Source organism: Aquarana catesbeiana, unplaced genomic scaffold (assembly GCF_042186555.1).
Source record: "Aquarana catesbeiana isolate 2022-GZ unplaced genomic scaffold, ASM4218655v1 unanchor225, whole genome shotgun sequence".
Taxonomy (NCBI): Eukaryota; Metazoa; Chordata; class Amphibia; order Anura; family Ranidae; genus Aquarana; species Aquarana catesbeiana.
This window is the reverse complement of record NW_027362652.1, coordinates 574,648-589,640: the sequence shown is the minus strand read 5'-3', so window position 1 is coordinate 589,640 and position 14,993 is coordinate 574,648. Positions and strand designations below refer to the sequence as shown.

Genomic DNA, 14,993 nt, shown 5'->3' with positions numbered 1-14,993 from the left:
GGTACACTAGTGAGGCGTACAGGATTCTGAGCACGACAGATAAGAGTGAAAGAGGGGGCTCACTATCAGGCTCCGGTAAAAATCAGCGGCAGCAAATTTTTCACCAATTTACCTAAACTTCCTTACAGGATGACCCAGCTGCGATACTGCTTAATCTCACGCCACTGTCAAAGAAGCTGTACCACAGATCTTTAATAAAGCACAAGCTTGCATCACTGGCATGTGGAAATAACGATCTGCCCCAAGAGTCGCACAATGTCTCGCAAGGGTGAATAATATCGAGCAACTAAAGGAACCTTACCTCAGCCCTTTGAGACAAAACTGAGGAACATAAGACCAGGTGGTTCTATTGGAATCTCTTCCGCTTCTCTGATGAATACCTGCAATACGTTTTATCCACGCAGTGTCTTGGTTCCTGCTCTTTGAGTCATGGTCTTGACCTACTTTTTCTCGGGCTCCCCCAGCAGCGACCCCCCCCCCTTTTTTTTTCCTCTCCTCCCTTCCTCTCTCTTCTTTCTATGTTCCCTCTGTCTTATATTAAAACACTTTTGGCTATGCGCATATTCGGGCACACACAGTCATATCTGACTTCTGTACATTTATACAGTATAGATGACGTCTAAGCAGACGAAACGCGTCGGTTCGACCTCTGCCAACATTACTGCGCCTCTTCATGTCCTATGAGTCTTGTATGCACTTCCTAAACGTGAGTGTTCCATTGTTACTTTTTCTAAATAAATGCAATTTTTAAACGATATCACACTACGTGGAACCTTTCTTTGACTTTTGGTTTCAACGTGTGAGCAAAGAATATCTTCTGGCTTTCCCTACTTCCATTTTGAGCCTCATGCACCTGTACGCTGTGGATTCGATGTTAACCAACACTATTCAAAGATCTGCCCAGGATTTCTGATGGTTTTCCATATACGTTGTTTATCGCCATAAGCCTGTTTGACTTAAGAGGTATAAGCCCCTTTAAGTCCATTACTTCCGTTAAGCCTTCATGCAATTTTCTTCACATTTGATATCACTTACCTCATTGATGTTTTTGAGATGTCCATTTCTCTGATATTCATTGATACCAGGACTTTTTGAATTGTACTATTTATCATTTTTTCACTTGGTGGATAATATTTTATATCTATACCTACACAGTTTTGTCACTTGGTGTACTATTATTATATTAATTGTGTGTCTAACTGATCACAATATATATTGTCAATATTATATGTTGATATTTTTATATATATATATATATATATATATGCACTGCATTTTATTACATCATTTATACAGTATATACTGTGCTCTGAGGTTTTCTAGGCAAGGGTTCCTACTTTTGCGGCCTATCTCAAATTTACAGATGCCTTTCTGTTCACTTTTAACCAAATCCTTTCACCATGTTTCGCTATAATTAATGCTGTACCCCTCTGTGGATTTTTTGGAAATGTAACTTGCAAGAGTTTTTGGAACAATTGTCGGGTACATGTATAGAGTCATGCATTTTTTTTGTCAACTTCTGCAAATCCTCTAAGTAAAAAAAAAAAAAATACCCTGAAGACGTGCATTTGCATGAAACGCGTTGTGGAGGGAGCTACACGCTCACATCGCACCGCCACTTTCATGCTTGGAACTGGTGCCTCTCTTGGATACAGTCAGGAAAGAAAAACTATGGTAAGTTATGGGCAATCAATTTTCTGTTTTCCTTTCAGCTCCATGGCATCACACATGGGAAGTAGCTACCAGGAACTGGATGGGATACAAGCAACAAATGTTAATCTTTCTTAAGAGCAGCAGACAATATTTTTTTGCCAAAATTCAATTGTGGCAAAATGTACGCCAATTCACTGCCACCACTATGTGACAAATGGCTGGTCAGATCTCACCGTGCTGCCACTAATACATGAGGATGATGTTCTCGGCCTCACCCGGCACAGAGATTTTCCAGCGCATGAAACCACAATTTTAGTGCCAGACAGCGATCAACGCTAACTAAGGAGTTAACCTGCTATATTGTACATCCAAACAGCTGCAATTTATTTATTTTTATCGGAAACACGAACCCATTCACAATATCTAAATAACAATTATGGCTTTTAATTACTTTATCTCCAGAAGATTTTACCCCCTTCATGACCAGGCCATTTTTTGACTATTCAGCACTGCGCTACTTTAATTGGTAATTGCGTGGTCATGCAACACTGTACCCAAACAAAATGTATATAATTTTTTTTTTTAACACAAATAGAGCTTTCTTTTGGTGGTATTTGATCACCACTGGGTTTTTTATGTTTTTGTGATACAAACGAAAAAAGATAGAAAATGTTGAAAAAAAATAAAACAATATTTTATACTTTCTGCTATAAAATATATCTAATAAAAAAAAAAGCGTACAGCATGACCGTGGGTCCCAGAGACTCGATGTCCGCCGGTCTCCCAGCGATCGTGTCACGGAGCCGCAGAACGGGGAGATACCTATGTAAACAAGGCATTTCCCCGTTCTGCCTTGTGACATGACTGATATCACTGCTCCCTGTCATCGGGAACAGTGATCGCTGTCATGTCAGTGGTAGCCCCCCCCCACAGTTAGAATCACTCCCTAGGACACACTTAACCCCTTCATCGCCCCCTAGTGTTTAACCCCTTCCCTGCCAGTGTCATTTACACAGTAATCAGTGCATTTTTATAGCACTGATCACTATATAAATGACAATAATCCCAAAATAGTGTCAAAAATGTCCAATGTGTCCGCCATAATGTCGCAGTCATGATAAAAATCGCAGATCGCCCCCATTACTAATTTAAAATAAAATTAATAATAAAAATGCAATAAAACTATCCCCTATTTTGTAGACGCTATAACTTTTGCGCAAACCAATCAATATACGCTTATTGCGATTTTTTTTTTTTGTTTACCAAAAATATGTAGAAGAATACATATCGGCCTATACTGAGGAAAAAAATAATTTTTTTAATATATTTTTGGGGGATATTTATTATAACAAAAAGTAAAAAATATTGCGTTTTTTTTTTTTTTTCAAAATTGTCGCTTTTTTTTGTTTATAGCGCAAAAATAAAAACCGCAGAGATGATCAAATACCACCAAAAGAAAGTTCTATTTGTGGGAAAAAAAGGATGTCAATTTTTTTGGGTGCAACGTCGCACGACCGCGCAATTCAGTTGTCAGTTAAAGCAACGCAGTGCCGAATCGTAAAAAAGTGCTCTGGTCAGGAAGGGGGTAAAATCTTCCGGGGGGTGAAGCGGTTAAAAAAAAATTGATTGGTTTGCGTGAACGTTATAGCACCGACAAACTACGGTGTATATATACTGGAATTTAAATATATATTTTTTTACTAGTAATGGCGGCGATCAACGACTTATAATGGGACTACGATAGTGTGGCAAACAATCTGACATTAACTGATGCTGGGGGGGGGGGAGCCGACTGCCACTGACCTCACCAGTGACACTAATACAGTGATCAGTGTTAAAAATATATGCGCTGTCACTGTACTAATGACACTGGCTGGAAAGGGGTATACATCAAGGGCGATCAAGGGGTTAAATGCGTGCCTAACTATGTAATATGCGCTGCTTTTTACTAATGATTTCTCAAGCTTCTTATCCCAGCTTTGCAGGGATGAGAAACTGACAGATCCCTCACCGTGTACAAAGCTCTGTGTTGAATCTCAACACAGAGCTCATGGGTTGGTTGTACACAGCTGAACAGCAGGTCCTGACCCGTGAATCATTGGCTGGGACTGGCTGACAGGCTCCCACTGTGTACAAGCAGGCGCCAGCTGGGGGGGGCTGGGCATGTGCGTGCCCTATACCCAGAAGCAACGTACCAATATGTCACTTTGCCTACAGCAGCTGCCCATCCACAGTACAATGCGGGCAGGCAGACGTTAAGTAGTGAAACAAACACTGTCATGCCAGCCAGGGATATTTCAGGGAGTTACAAAATAGTAGCACTCTTCAAAGTTCTGGCTTAGTGCATTAGAAATAATTCTAACAGTGACGAGGCGGCTTCACCTGTGAAAAATCACGTACAGGTATGTGATTTTGCGCTCCCGAGTCTGGGGTGCGCACACGCGCCCACCAGCTACCCGCGCCCACTGTGATTGGACACAGCAGGAGCCAATCAGCCGGTAGTCCGCCGGGACCCGCCGATCATTTCCGAGAGAGGTGGAACAGTGGTCTGCCTATGTAAACAGGGCTAATCGCCATTCTGGTAGTAGGGAAGATAGAGATCCTGTGTTTCTGCCAAGCAGGAACACGGATCTCTGCCTTCCCACAGTTAAAGCACCTCCTTCACACTAAGCAAGCACTCCCTAGGCACACAGTTAACCCTTTGATCGCCCCTGATGTTAACCCTTTCCCTGCCAGTGTCATTAGTACAGTGATAGTGCATATTTGTAGTACTGATCACTGTACTAGTGTCACAGGTCCCCAAAAGTGTCACTTAGTGTCAGATTTGTCCACCGCAATGTCGCAGTCCCGCTATAAGTTGCTAATTGCCACAATTACTAGTAAAAAAAAAAATCAAATAAAAAGTCCATAAATCTATCAATATACGCATATTAGGATTTTCTTGTAGCAGAATACATGTTGGCCTAAATTGAAGAAGAAATTCGATTTTTTTACATTTTTTTTTATTGGATACGTTTTGAAGCATAAAGTAAAAATAGAGTTTTTTCTTAAAATTGTTGCCCGTTTTTTGTTTATAGCGCAAAAAATAAAAAACGCAGAGGTGATCAAATACCACCAAAAGAAAGCTCTTCCCAAACTGTCCCCACAAAGTTGTCCAAAATGTCTTGGTATGCTGATGCCTTAAAGCGGGGTTCCACTCAAATTTTTTACTTAATCTTACCCCCTTCAGTTAATTGCATAGATGTTCAAATGCCGCACGAAAATTTTTTTTATCGCTGTAATTACCTTTATATTGTACTTTATTGTGGCACTTCCCGTCTCTCCTCCCATGGGAGTAGGCGTGTTTATTGCCTTTCCACTGTCTCCTGGGAGCTTAGTGTCAGGCTTCCCAAGATTCAGTGCGGGAACAATGATCATGCTTGTGAACAAGCTGTGAATGAACAGCATTCACCACATACCGGAAATCAATGCTTGTGGGCTTCACATGCCCACAAGCAAGATGGAAACAGCCAGCATCACATTTTTTAAGTTATTCTTCAGTACGGAAACAGACAGAGGAGAAAATATTACACCCAAACTGTGAGTATTATTTTGGGGTTAGCAAAGTGTCTCAATGACCTAACAAAAAAAAAAAGATCGGTCGCCGGACTCCCGCTTTAAGAGTTCCCTTCACTGGAACTAAGGGGCCACGCCCAAGCCCTGAAAAACAACCCCACAACCATAATCCCCCCTCCACCAAATGATTTGGTCCAGTGCACAAAGCAAGGTCCATAAAGACATGGATGAGCGAGTTTGGGGTGGAGGAACTTGACTGGCCTGCACAGAGCCCTGACCTTAACCCGTTTGAACACCTTTGGGGTGAATTAAAGTGGAGACTGCGAGCCAGGCCTTCTCATCCACATCAGTGCCTGACTTCACAAATGCGTTTCTGGAACAATGGTCAAACATTCCCATAGACACACTCCTAAGCCTCATGGACAGCCTTCCCAGAAGAGTTGAAGCTGTTATAGCTGCAAAGGGTGGGCCAACTCAATATTGAACCCTACGGACTAAGACTGGGATGCCATTAAAGTTCATGTGCGTGTAAAGGCAGGTGTCCCAATACTTTGTCTACACTGAGAAACGAGCGATCACACACCGCCGATCTCTCGGTTCTCACAGCTCCCCGAGCAGAGAGCTGCTGACTGTCAGTCACAGCTTTCTGCTTTCCCCCCCTACGCGTTTACTGAAGCGCTGAGCTGTGGATGGGAGCGGCCGGCTCAGGCTCTCATCGGCTCGCTGAGAGGCTGAGCTGGGTGTCAGTCCAGGGATCTGGTGTATCCCGACTCCATAGTCATGATGATGCTGAGGCTTGGCCGACTCTGACGTCAGCAGAGAGGGGACTTCAGCCCACTCTGCTGAAAACGGGTCACAGGAGTGCAGAACGAACTGCACTCCTGTGATACATAGGAGAAGTACAGCCAAATGAGCTTTGGCTGTACTTCTCCTTTAAATAGAAGCTGTCTGACAAAGTGAAGCATGCTAAAAGATCTCAAAAAGCAACACATCATGCCGTGATCTAAGGAAATTCAAGAACAAATGAGAAACGAATTGACGCATATCAGTCTGGAAGCCACTTCTAAAGCTTTGGGACTCCAGTGAATCATGGTGAGCGCCATTTTCCACAAATGGAGAAAACTTGCAACAGTGGTGAACTTTCCCAGGAGTAGCCGGCCTACCAAAATTACTCCAAGAGCACCACGACAACTCATCCAGGAGGCAATAAAAGAACCCAGAACATCGAAAGAACTGCTGGCCTCATTTGCTTCAGTTAAGCTCAGTGTTCATGATTCAACAATAAGAAATAGACTGGGCTAAAATGGCGTCCATGGGAGACTACCAAGGCCAAAGCCACTGCTGACCAAAAAGAACACTTGTTTCATATTTGCCAAAAATATATCTTGATTATCCCCAATACTGTTGGGCAAATATTCTGTGGACTGATGAAACAAAAGTTGAACCTTTTGGAAGGTGTGCATCCCATTACATCTGGCCTAAATCTAACACAGCATTTCATAAAGAGAACATCATACCAACAGTCACACATGGTGGTGGTAGCGTGATGGTCCGGGGCTGCTTTGAATCTTCAGGACCTGGAAGACTTGCCATAATTGATGGAACCATGAATTCTGAGCTCTACCAGAAAATCCTAAAGGAGAATGTCTGGCCATCAGTTCCTGACCTCAAGCTGAAGCGCAATTGGGTTATGTAGCAGGACAATGATCTGAAACACAGCAGCAAGTCCACCTCTGAATGGCTTAAAAAAAAAACAAAAGGAAGGTTTTAAAGTAGCCTAGTCAAAGTCCGGACTTAAATCTGATTGAGATGCTGTGGCATGACCTTAAAACAGGCCATTCATGTTGTAAAACCCTCCAATGTGGCTGAATTAAAACAATTTTGCAAAGAAGAGTGGGCCAAAATTCCTCCACAGTGACGTGAAAGACTCATTTTCAGTTATCGCAAACGCTTTATTGAAGGTTGGCACAACCAGACAGTAGGTTTAGGGGGAAATTACTTTTTCACATAGGGCCAGGCAGATGTGGACAGCTTTTTTACCTTAATACATGAAATTATCATTTAAAAACTGCATTTCATAGTCACTCTGGTTATCTCATTAAAATGTGTTTCATGATCTAAATTTGTGTGACAAATATGCAAAAAAAAAAAAATAAAAAAGGAAGGGGCAAATACTTTTTCACAGCACTGCAGCTCAATTTGCCTTTGTTGGTCAATACTTTTCATACAAGTTAATACCATTGTTGGTTACATCATGATACGCACGTTCGTGGAAAATCGGACAAACTTTCTGATTTTCTCATAGTGTGTAGTAGGCTTTACTGATCATGGGCCATACCCATGTGGCTGGAATGCACCAAAGAAGCATAGATACACAGGCACTGCACAGGGAGAGAGACAGCTGAATGGCAAACAAGACTCAGATAACATATAGAGAAGCAAGCAGGATCATACTTCATGTAAGACTCGTACTCCAAAGAAAGACCACCTGGTAGTAAAAATTGCCACTTAGCTGTTTAAAATATCTCAATATCAGCTGTATTCGAGGAGACACTGTTAGAGGCCCATCACCAGATCTTTGCACCTCTGATTTACTGAGCTAAGTAAGTCTTCATCCTGGAGAAAGGAGGACTAAAAAAGAAACATCTCTCATAGGATGGTACTCAAATTTATCTTTATTTATACGGTCCTGAGGAAGTTGAACGGTAGTCATGATGTATGATGCCACGGAGTTATAAGGAAAAACATTTTCTACACTCAAAGCAACCTTAAAGGAGGTAGAGAATTACCTGAACAACATGGGAGAAGTCAAAAATCACCAGGCACAGTTTCGCCTCCTCACACCCGATTTAAACCTCTAATTGTGGCACTACCGTCTCACAATCGCGTGCATTGCGCGGCAATCATGGGTTTAAATCAGGTCACTCAGATCGCTTTTCAGAGCAGCAGCAGAGCCTGCTGCACTTGTGAATGAGCCCTTATTTGCATTTGGCAGCGGCACCCTTAGGGGCCCACTCTGCAAGCGTCCCGCAACTGCATGCTTTTGCGGAGTCCAATGGGGTTAAAGCAATACAACGCTGCCTTCTTTAACCCCTTGTTTGCTGTACTATACAAGGTTGCAGGGCATTTACAGAGTGGCCTGATTCACTTGAATGGGTCATGCTTGGCAGGTGCTACATCCACCAACCATGACAGGGTGTATAACTCCTGCTGCGGCTGTGACTTGTACACCCTTGGCTACTGCAGCTTAAGGGGGTTCAGTTGGGGCAGGGGTGGTAAAAACACATCTTAACTATGGGGTTTTACAACCCCTCAACGACAAATATAAATGAACCCTTACTGTTCTGAGTCCCCTATAAAGCTGCTTTCGCACTGACGTGCTGCGGTTTACCTGCACCTTGGGTGCAGCGCAGTGCATCTGCAACCTTCTTGGGTTAGCAGTGCTTTGTCATAGACTTCTATTATATCCTGCAAGTGTGGTGAACTTTCTGAAAATGCACCAAAACTTCTGCATTCAGAAAGCGCACCAAACCCACAGGAAGTCTATGGCTAAGTGCAGCTAACCCGCAGAAAAGCTACAGGTACATTGCACTGCACCCGCGGTATGGGTAAACCACAGTGCATCAGTGTGAAAGCAGCCTTATATTATTATGCCCAGTGTATTGCTTCACACTGACCTGAAGATCTCTTCTTTCCATCTGTTGGCACCACTCTGGAGACCGCTAGCCAGGATAAGAGGTGGAGTGCAATTGGTATCACTCCGCATGGGACAGGAGCCGGCACTACAGAGGAGGCATCAGATTTTATAGCTCTTGCTCCCTACTACAAGCTCCAACTTTACAAGTAGTCCCGCTGCATTGCACTCTGTTTGATGCTCTGGGATGGGGGGGGGTCAGCAAGTACAGTTCGCGATCTACCAATCACCTGTCCGCGATCTACTGGTAGATCGCGATCTACTTGTTGCTGAACCCCACGCTAGGCAGACCACTTGCCGATTGGCCCATAATAAAGATACGTCATTACTTTGACATATTTTTACTACTTTTTTTATTGACGTATTTTTACTATTTTTCCCATAACCCTGGTGGTTATTTTTTTACTATGGCTGATTCTCTTTTTGATAAAAGTGAACGCGTTGGCAGATTCGTCGAGGGATCACTTTTAGAGGGGGGTAGGCCCGGGCTTACCTGACCCATCGGTGAAGCACAGAAACAATCCAATGCGATTGGTAGCTGGGTATGGAGATGCCACTCGTCTCCATGCCCTTGGAGTACCGGAAAGACGTCTGACGCCACTTCCTGTTCCCGGGCCATAGTAAATAATTTTAATTTTTTTTAAAGCAAAAATTTTAAAAAAATGTTTTGCTTTTAAAAGGTAAATGAGAGATTTGGGGTTTTTTTGACCCCAGATTTCTCAATAAAGAGGACCTGTTATCCTTATTTATATTACAAGCGATTTTAAATTCCTTGTAATAGGAATAAAAGTGATCAAAAATTTAATAAATAAAAGGGACAGTGTAAAAAAAAAAAAAAAAAAAAAAAAAAAAAAGGAAATTAATAAGAATTTTTTTTTTTAAAGTGCCTCATCCTTGCGCTGAGTGGTCGTACCGCATATGTAAATGGTGTTCAAACCACACATGTGAGGGATCACCGTGAATGTTAGAACAAGAACAATAATTCTAGCACTAGACCTCCTCTGTTACTCTAATCTAATCTAAGTAACCTAAAAAAAAATAAAGTGTCCCCTATGGAGATTTTTAAGTACCGTAGTTTGTCGCCATTCCACGAGCGTGCGCAATTTTAAAGCATGACATGTTAGGTATCCATTTACTTGACTTAACATCATCTTTCACATTATACAAAAAAATTGGGGTAAATATTGTGTTTTGTTTTTTTAATTTATTAAAGTGTTTTTTTTAATACTTAAAATAGTTTAATAAAAATTAATAAAAATAATTAAACAATAAAAATTGTTTTTGAAGGACCGCTGCGTAAATACTGTGTGACATAACATATTAAAATGATCGTCATTTTATTCTCTAGGGTCTCTGCTAAAAAAAAAATGTTTGGGGGTTCTAAGTAATATTCTAGCAAAAAAAACTGGTTTAAACTTTGAAACAAAAAGTTCCAGAAAAGGCCTGGTTTTCAAGTGGATACGATCTATGATGTATAGCAAAGTCTGATGTCTATGTAAAACATTTTCACACTCGGGACAGGAATGCAGCTTCTCCTCTGATGTCTCTGAAGCCTGGACTTCTCTAAAAAAAAAACATCGACTGTACTTAGGAGAGGTATGCAGCTTCTACCCTCTTTGAGGTCTTTGATGTCTTTCAAAGTCTGATATCTGTGAAAAAAATGTCCGCACTCAGGACAGGAATACGGCTTCTCCGCTGTGTGAATTCTCTGATGTCTGTGAAGATGGGACATCTGTGAAAAAAACATTTTCCTTACTCACGGAAGGAATGCGGCTTCTCACTTGTATGAGTTCTTTGATGTCTGACAAGGTCTGATTTCTGTGCAAAACATTTCCCGCACTCCGGACAGGAACACAGCTTCTCCTCTGTGTGAGACCGCTGATGTACGTAAAGATGGGATGACTGTGAAAAGGTTTTCCCACACATAGCACAGGAATACGGCCTCTCTCCTGTGTGAATCCTCTGATGTTTGTAAAGGCTGGACTTCTCCGGAAATCTTTTTCCGCACTCAGTGCAGGAATACGGCTTCTCCCCCGTGTGAGATCTTTGATGTCTAACATAGTCTGATTTATGTCGATAACATTTCCTGCAGCTTGGGCAGGAAAACGGCCTCTCCCCTGTGTGAGACCTTTGATGTTTAACAAGGTCTGATTTCTGTGAAAAACATTTCCCGCACTCAGAGCAGGAATACGGCTTCTCCCCTGTGTGAATCCTCTGATGTCTGTAAAGTCTGGACTTCTCCGGAAAACATTTTCCGCACTCAAGACAGGAATAAAGCTTCTCCCCCGTGTGAGATCTCTGATGTGTGACAAGTTTTGATTTCTGAGAAAAACATTTCCCACACTCAGAACAGGTATGTGGCTTTTCTCCTTTGTGAGTCCTTTGATGTGCATAAAGATTGGATGTCTCTGAAAAACATTTCCCGCATTCAGGGCAGGAATACGGCTTCTCCCCAGTGTGAGATCTTTGATGTATAACAAAGTCTGATTTCCGTATATAACATTTCCCACACATGGGGCAGGAATACGGCTTCTCCCCTGTGTGAGATTTCACATGTCTAACAAGGTCAGATTTCTGTGAAAAACTTTTCTCGCATTCAGGGCAGGAATACGGTTTCTCCCCTGTGTGAGACTTTTGATGCCGAACGAGTTCTGATTTATATAAAAAATATTTCCCACACTCAGAGCAGGAAAACTGCTTCTCTCCGGTGTGAGATCTTTGATGTCTAACAAGGTCTGATTTCTTTGAAAAACATTTCTCGCACCCAGGGCAGGAATACGGCTTCTCCCCTGTGTGAGAACTTTGATGTAGAACAAGTCCTAATTTTCGTGTAAAACATTTCCCAAACTCAGGACAGGAATTTAGATTGTTTCTTTGATGTAAGAAAAGATGAGACAAAGAGCTAAAACTCTCCCCACATTCAGGACCGGAAAATGTCTCCTGCCCCTGAATTCCGGAACCATCTCTCACAGTATGAGGTTGCTCAGCATTAGAGGAATTTGATAGTCTATCCACACTGTGAAATCCACCATCCATAGCTGAGCTCATTGTCTTTTCTCCTGCACAATCTCTTGTGATGTCCTCATCTTCCATTTTCCAACATAGAGATAAAGTGAGACGATCCGTTGAGGCTTTTTTGATGACGTGTTCTGGAAAAATATAAAAACATGATCAATAAATACAAGATGGTTAGTTCACTTAAATCAAGATTCCATCTGGATCAGGTGGATTTTAGTGAGCAGATGTTCTCTGTGGATGTCCCAACCAGCTATGACTTAACGGGCCTTTGGTCCTCCTCCTAGATCACTTCTACATTTACACAGCCTTGTCAGAAGAGCAGGAACTGGGAACTGGGGACTACACACAACTACAAGCCTAAAAACTGGGTCATGTGAAGACATGTGCACTGACAAATATGTGTTCGTTTTCTTTTCATTCATCTTTTTGCTTTTTTCAGAAATTCAAAAATTCGGAAATCCGATAATTCGGATTTTCACATTTCAGAATTTCTGAAATTTCGAATTTTCCAATTTCCGAAAATTCGGGAATTTGAAAGTTCGGAAATGTGAAAATTTGGAAGTTAACGAATTTGTCAAAATTCGTTAAGAAAACAAATTCGGAAGTAAACCAATTGCACATGTCTAGTCATGTGATCTCTGATAACGAAGAGGTTCAAAATTCAGACTTGCAGACCCTTTAGCATAGAACAAGTGCCCATAATCCTAGGCTTCTAGTGACAAGAAGCACTGGAGGAAGTTTGGAGGAGTGTTCCACCCTAAAAAAAAAAAAAAATGCATGACTGTGCCTAAAAAAAAATAAAAAAAAACATTTGGAAATTTTTTTTTTTTTAACTTACCTCTAAATGCCTGTTGCTAGGGGGTCCCTCGTAGTCTGCCTCTTTCAGTGCCTGGGCTGGTGACATCACTTCCCCCTCGGCACAGGAAGGACTTGGCTCTGTTCCCTCCCACTTGTCAATCATCTGGGACCCATTACAGTTCCCAGGTGACTGAGCGGCCAATCACGGCGTGCGGCGCCGCTCACGCATGCGCAGTGGGTGCCAGGCTGTAAAGCCACAGCCCGGCGCCCACAGTTGCAATGCCGGCGCCGCCAAACGGAGGGGGAGACGAGCGGGGCTTCTATCCCCCGCATCGCTGGACCCTGGGACAGGTAAGTGTCCAATTAAAAGTCAGCAGCTGAGCAGCTGCAGTATTTGTAGCTGCTGACTTTTAATTTTTTTTTTTTTTTAATAGGCCCTCCTCTTTAAATACATTTATTTTCCAAAAAAAGTGCATTTTACAGCCTAAATAGACAGTAGAGATATATAATAAAATTCAGATAACAGAAACAGAAAGGGTCACATGATGTGAGCAACATATCTACTACCCCGGCAATACTAAGTATGGATGGCACGAGAGAATAGCATGGTGTAGAAATATTGTCAGTGCACTGAGCCGGGGAGGCATCTAAACAATTGCCTGAGAGACCCAGAACGCATAATCATATATGCGAAACTATGCAATAAAATAAACTCTTACAGTTTCTCGGGAGGCAAAGCTCCCGATGGCCACCTGAGCCCAGAGATGGGACACTATGGTAGGGATAATGCAAAATAGGATATTCACAGTATCTGAACAAAACAGCCCATAACTAGAGTAAAGGATATGGAGAGGGGGGTCAGGTATCTCTTAGTGTGAGATAAGAGCGAAATCGAGGAAGGAGAGAAAGGTAGAAGAAAGGTAGTGGCCCCGACTAGGAAGCAAAGCGAGTCCAGAGGGTTAGCCAGGCTGCGCAACCTCTCGGAGGTATGCGTCCATATACACAAAGTGGTGCCATGGTCTCCAGGTCTCACGTAAGGTCTCCTCCCAGTTATGCAGGGTGGCAGTGAAATCCTCCATATCTCTCAGTTCATTCACTTTAGAAAACCACTGGGATTCCGCCGACAGGTTCTCCAATCTCCAAAAGAGGGGGATGCATGCTTTGGCAGCATTCAATAGCTGGATGGTGAGGGAGGCTTTGTATCTCTTGATTGGTCGCTCCGAAAAGTTGAAGCAAGCAAGCCGCGGGGTTCCCATCCAGAGTAACATTGGTCAAGTGTTTGATCGTGCAGGTCACCTCTCGCCAAAAGGGTCCGAGTTTGGGACAGTCCTAAAAGATGTGTTTCTTCTGCAGTGCCACATCGCCAACACAGACTAGGGACTTGTGGAAAAAAAATGGTGCAGATTAGTGGGTACCCTATACCATCGGGTCAAAATCTTGTAACAGGTCTCTTGGACTCTGGTAACTATGGAGGACTTCTGACCAAAATGAAGAATCTTCTTCTGTCAGTCAGTGAATTGGACGCCAAGGACTGCTTCCCACTTAGAGAGGAACGGGGGAACATACCATTCCGCCGGTTGAGTCAGAGAGGCGTAGATTAGCGAGGGGCAATGACGGATCAGCTCCCCCCGATGACAGATGTGTTCCAGTTCCGTAAGCTGACGGGAGATGCCCGGGATCCCCGAGCACCTGCGAAGGAAGTTACGCAGCTGAAGGCCACTCCAGAAGTCCAAAGGGGGATCTGTAGCAGACACCCCCGGCCTCTGAGGAGAGTTGGCCATTGGATCCCACAAAGTCACACAAGTGGAGCCGGCCGCCCGCAGCCAATCTCTTGAAGTGGGGATTCTGAAGGCCGGGTGCAAATTGCGGATTACTCCGAACCGGCACAATAGAGAAGGGTAGTGGAAATACTGAAGAGTGTCAAAAAGCCCAGGCCACCAGTAGTGTGCTGCCCAATGTAGGGTGATCAGTAAGCTTTTTTGGCAGAGGTGAGGTGATCCAGGGCCATCTCTTGGCCGTGTCATTGGAGTCTTCTATTTCCATGGCCACCCAATGTTTTGCCTCTGCATTGCAATGCCAGTCCACCAACCTGGTGAGATGAGCTGCCCTGTAATAGGCTCTCACGCCCGGGAGACCCACCCCTCCCCTATGTTACGTGAAAAAGATAAGTTGAAGGTCTAATGCGCGGCTTGCGATGGGACCAGACAAAATCGCGGAACATAGAGTCGACTCGCTTGAAAAATACTAGGGGGAGGCGGATAGGAAGTGCCTGCAG

At 43.1% G+C, this 14,993-nt stretch overlaps 1 protein-coding gene across 2 annotated transcripts in view; it reads right to left on the bottom strand.

The window, feature by feature from the left end:
- Window positions 1–14,993, bottom strand: part of LOC141121548 (uncharacterized) — a 75,129-nt gene that overhangs the window by 46,451 nt on the left and 13,685 nt on the right. Inside the window, exon 10 of one of the 2 annotated variants that reach the window (XM_073611173.1) lies at window positions 9,742–12,051. The exons of the other annotated variant lie outside the window; for it this stretch is intronic. Within the exon in view, the coding sequence (XP_073467274.1) occupies window positions 10,655–12,051 (1,397 nt within the window). The 3' untranslated portion in view covers window positions 9,742–10,654. Of the gene's footprint in view, window positions 1–9,741; window positions 12,052–14,993 lie in introns of those variants that run through there. 2 annotated transcript variants of the gene reach the window in all.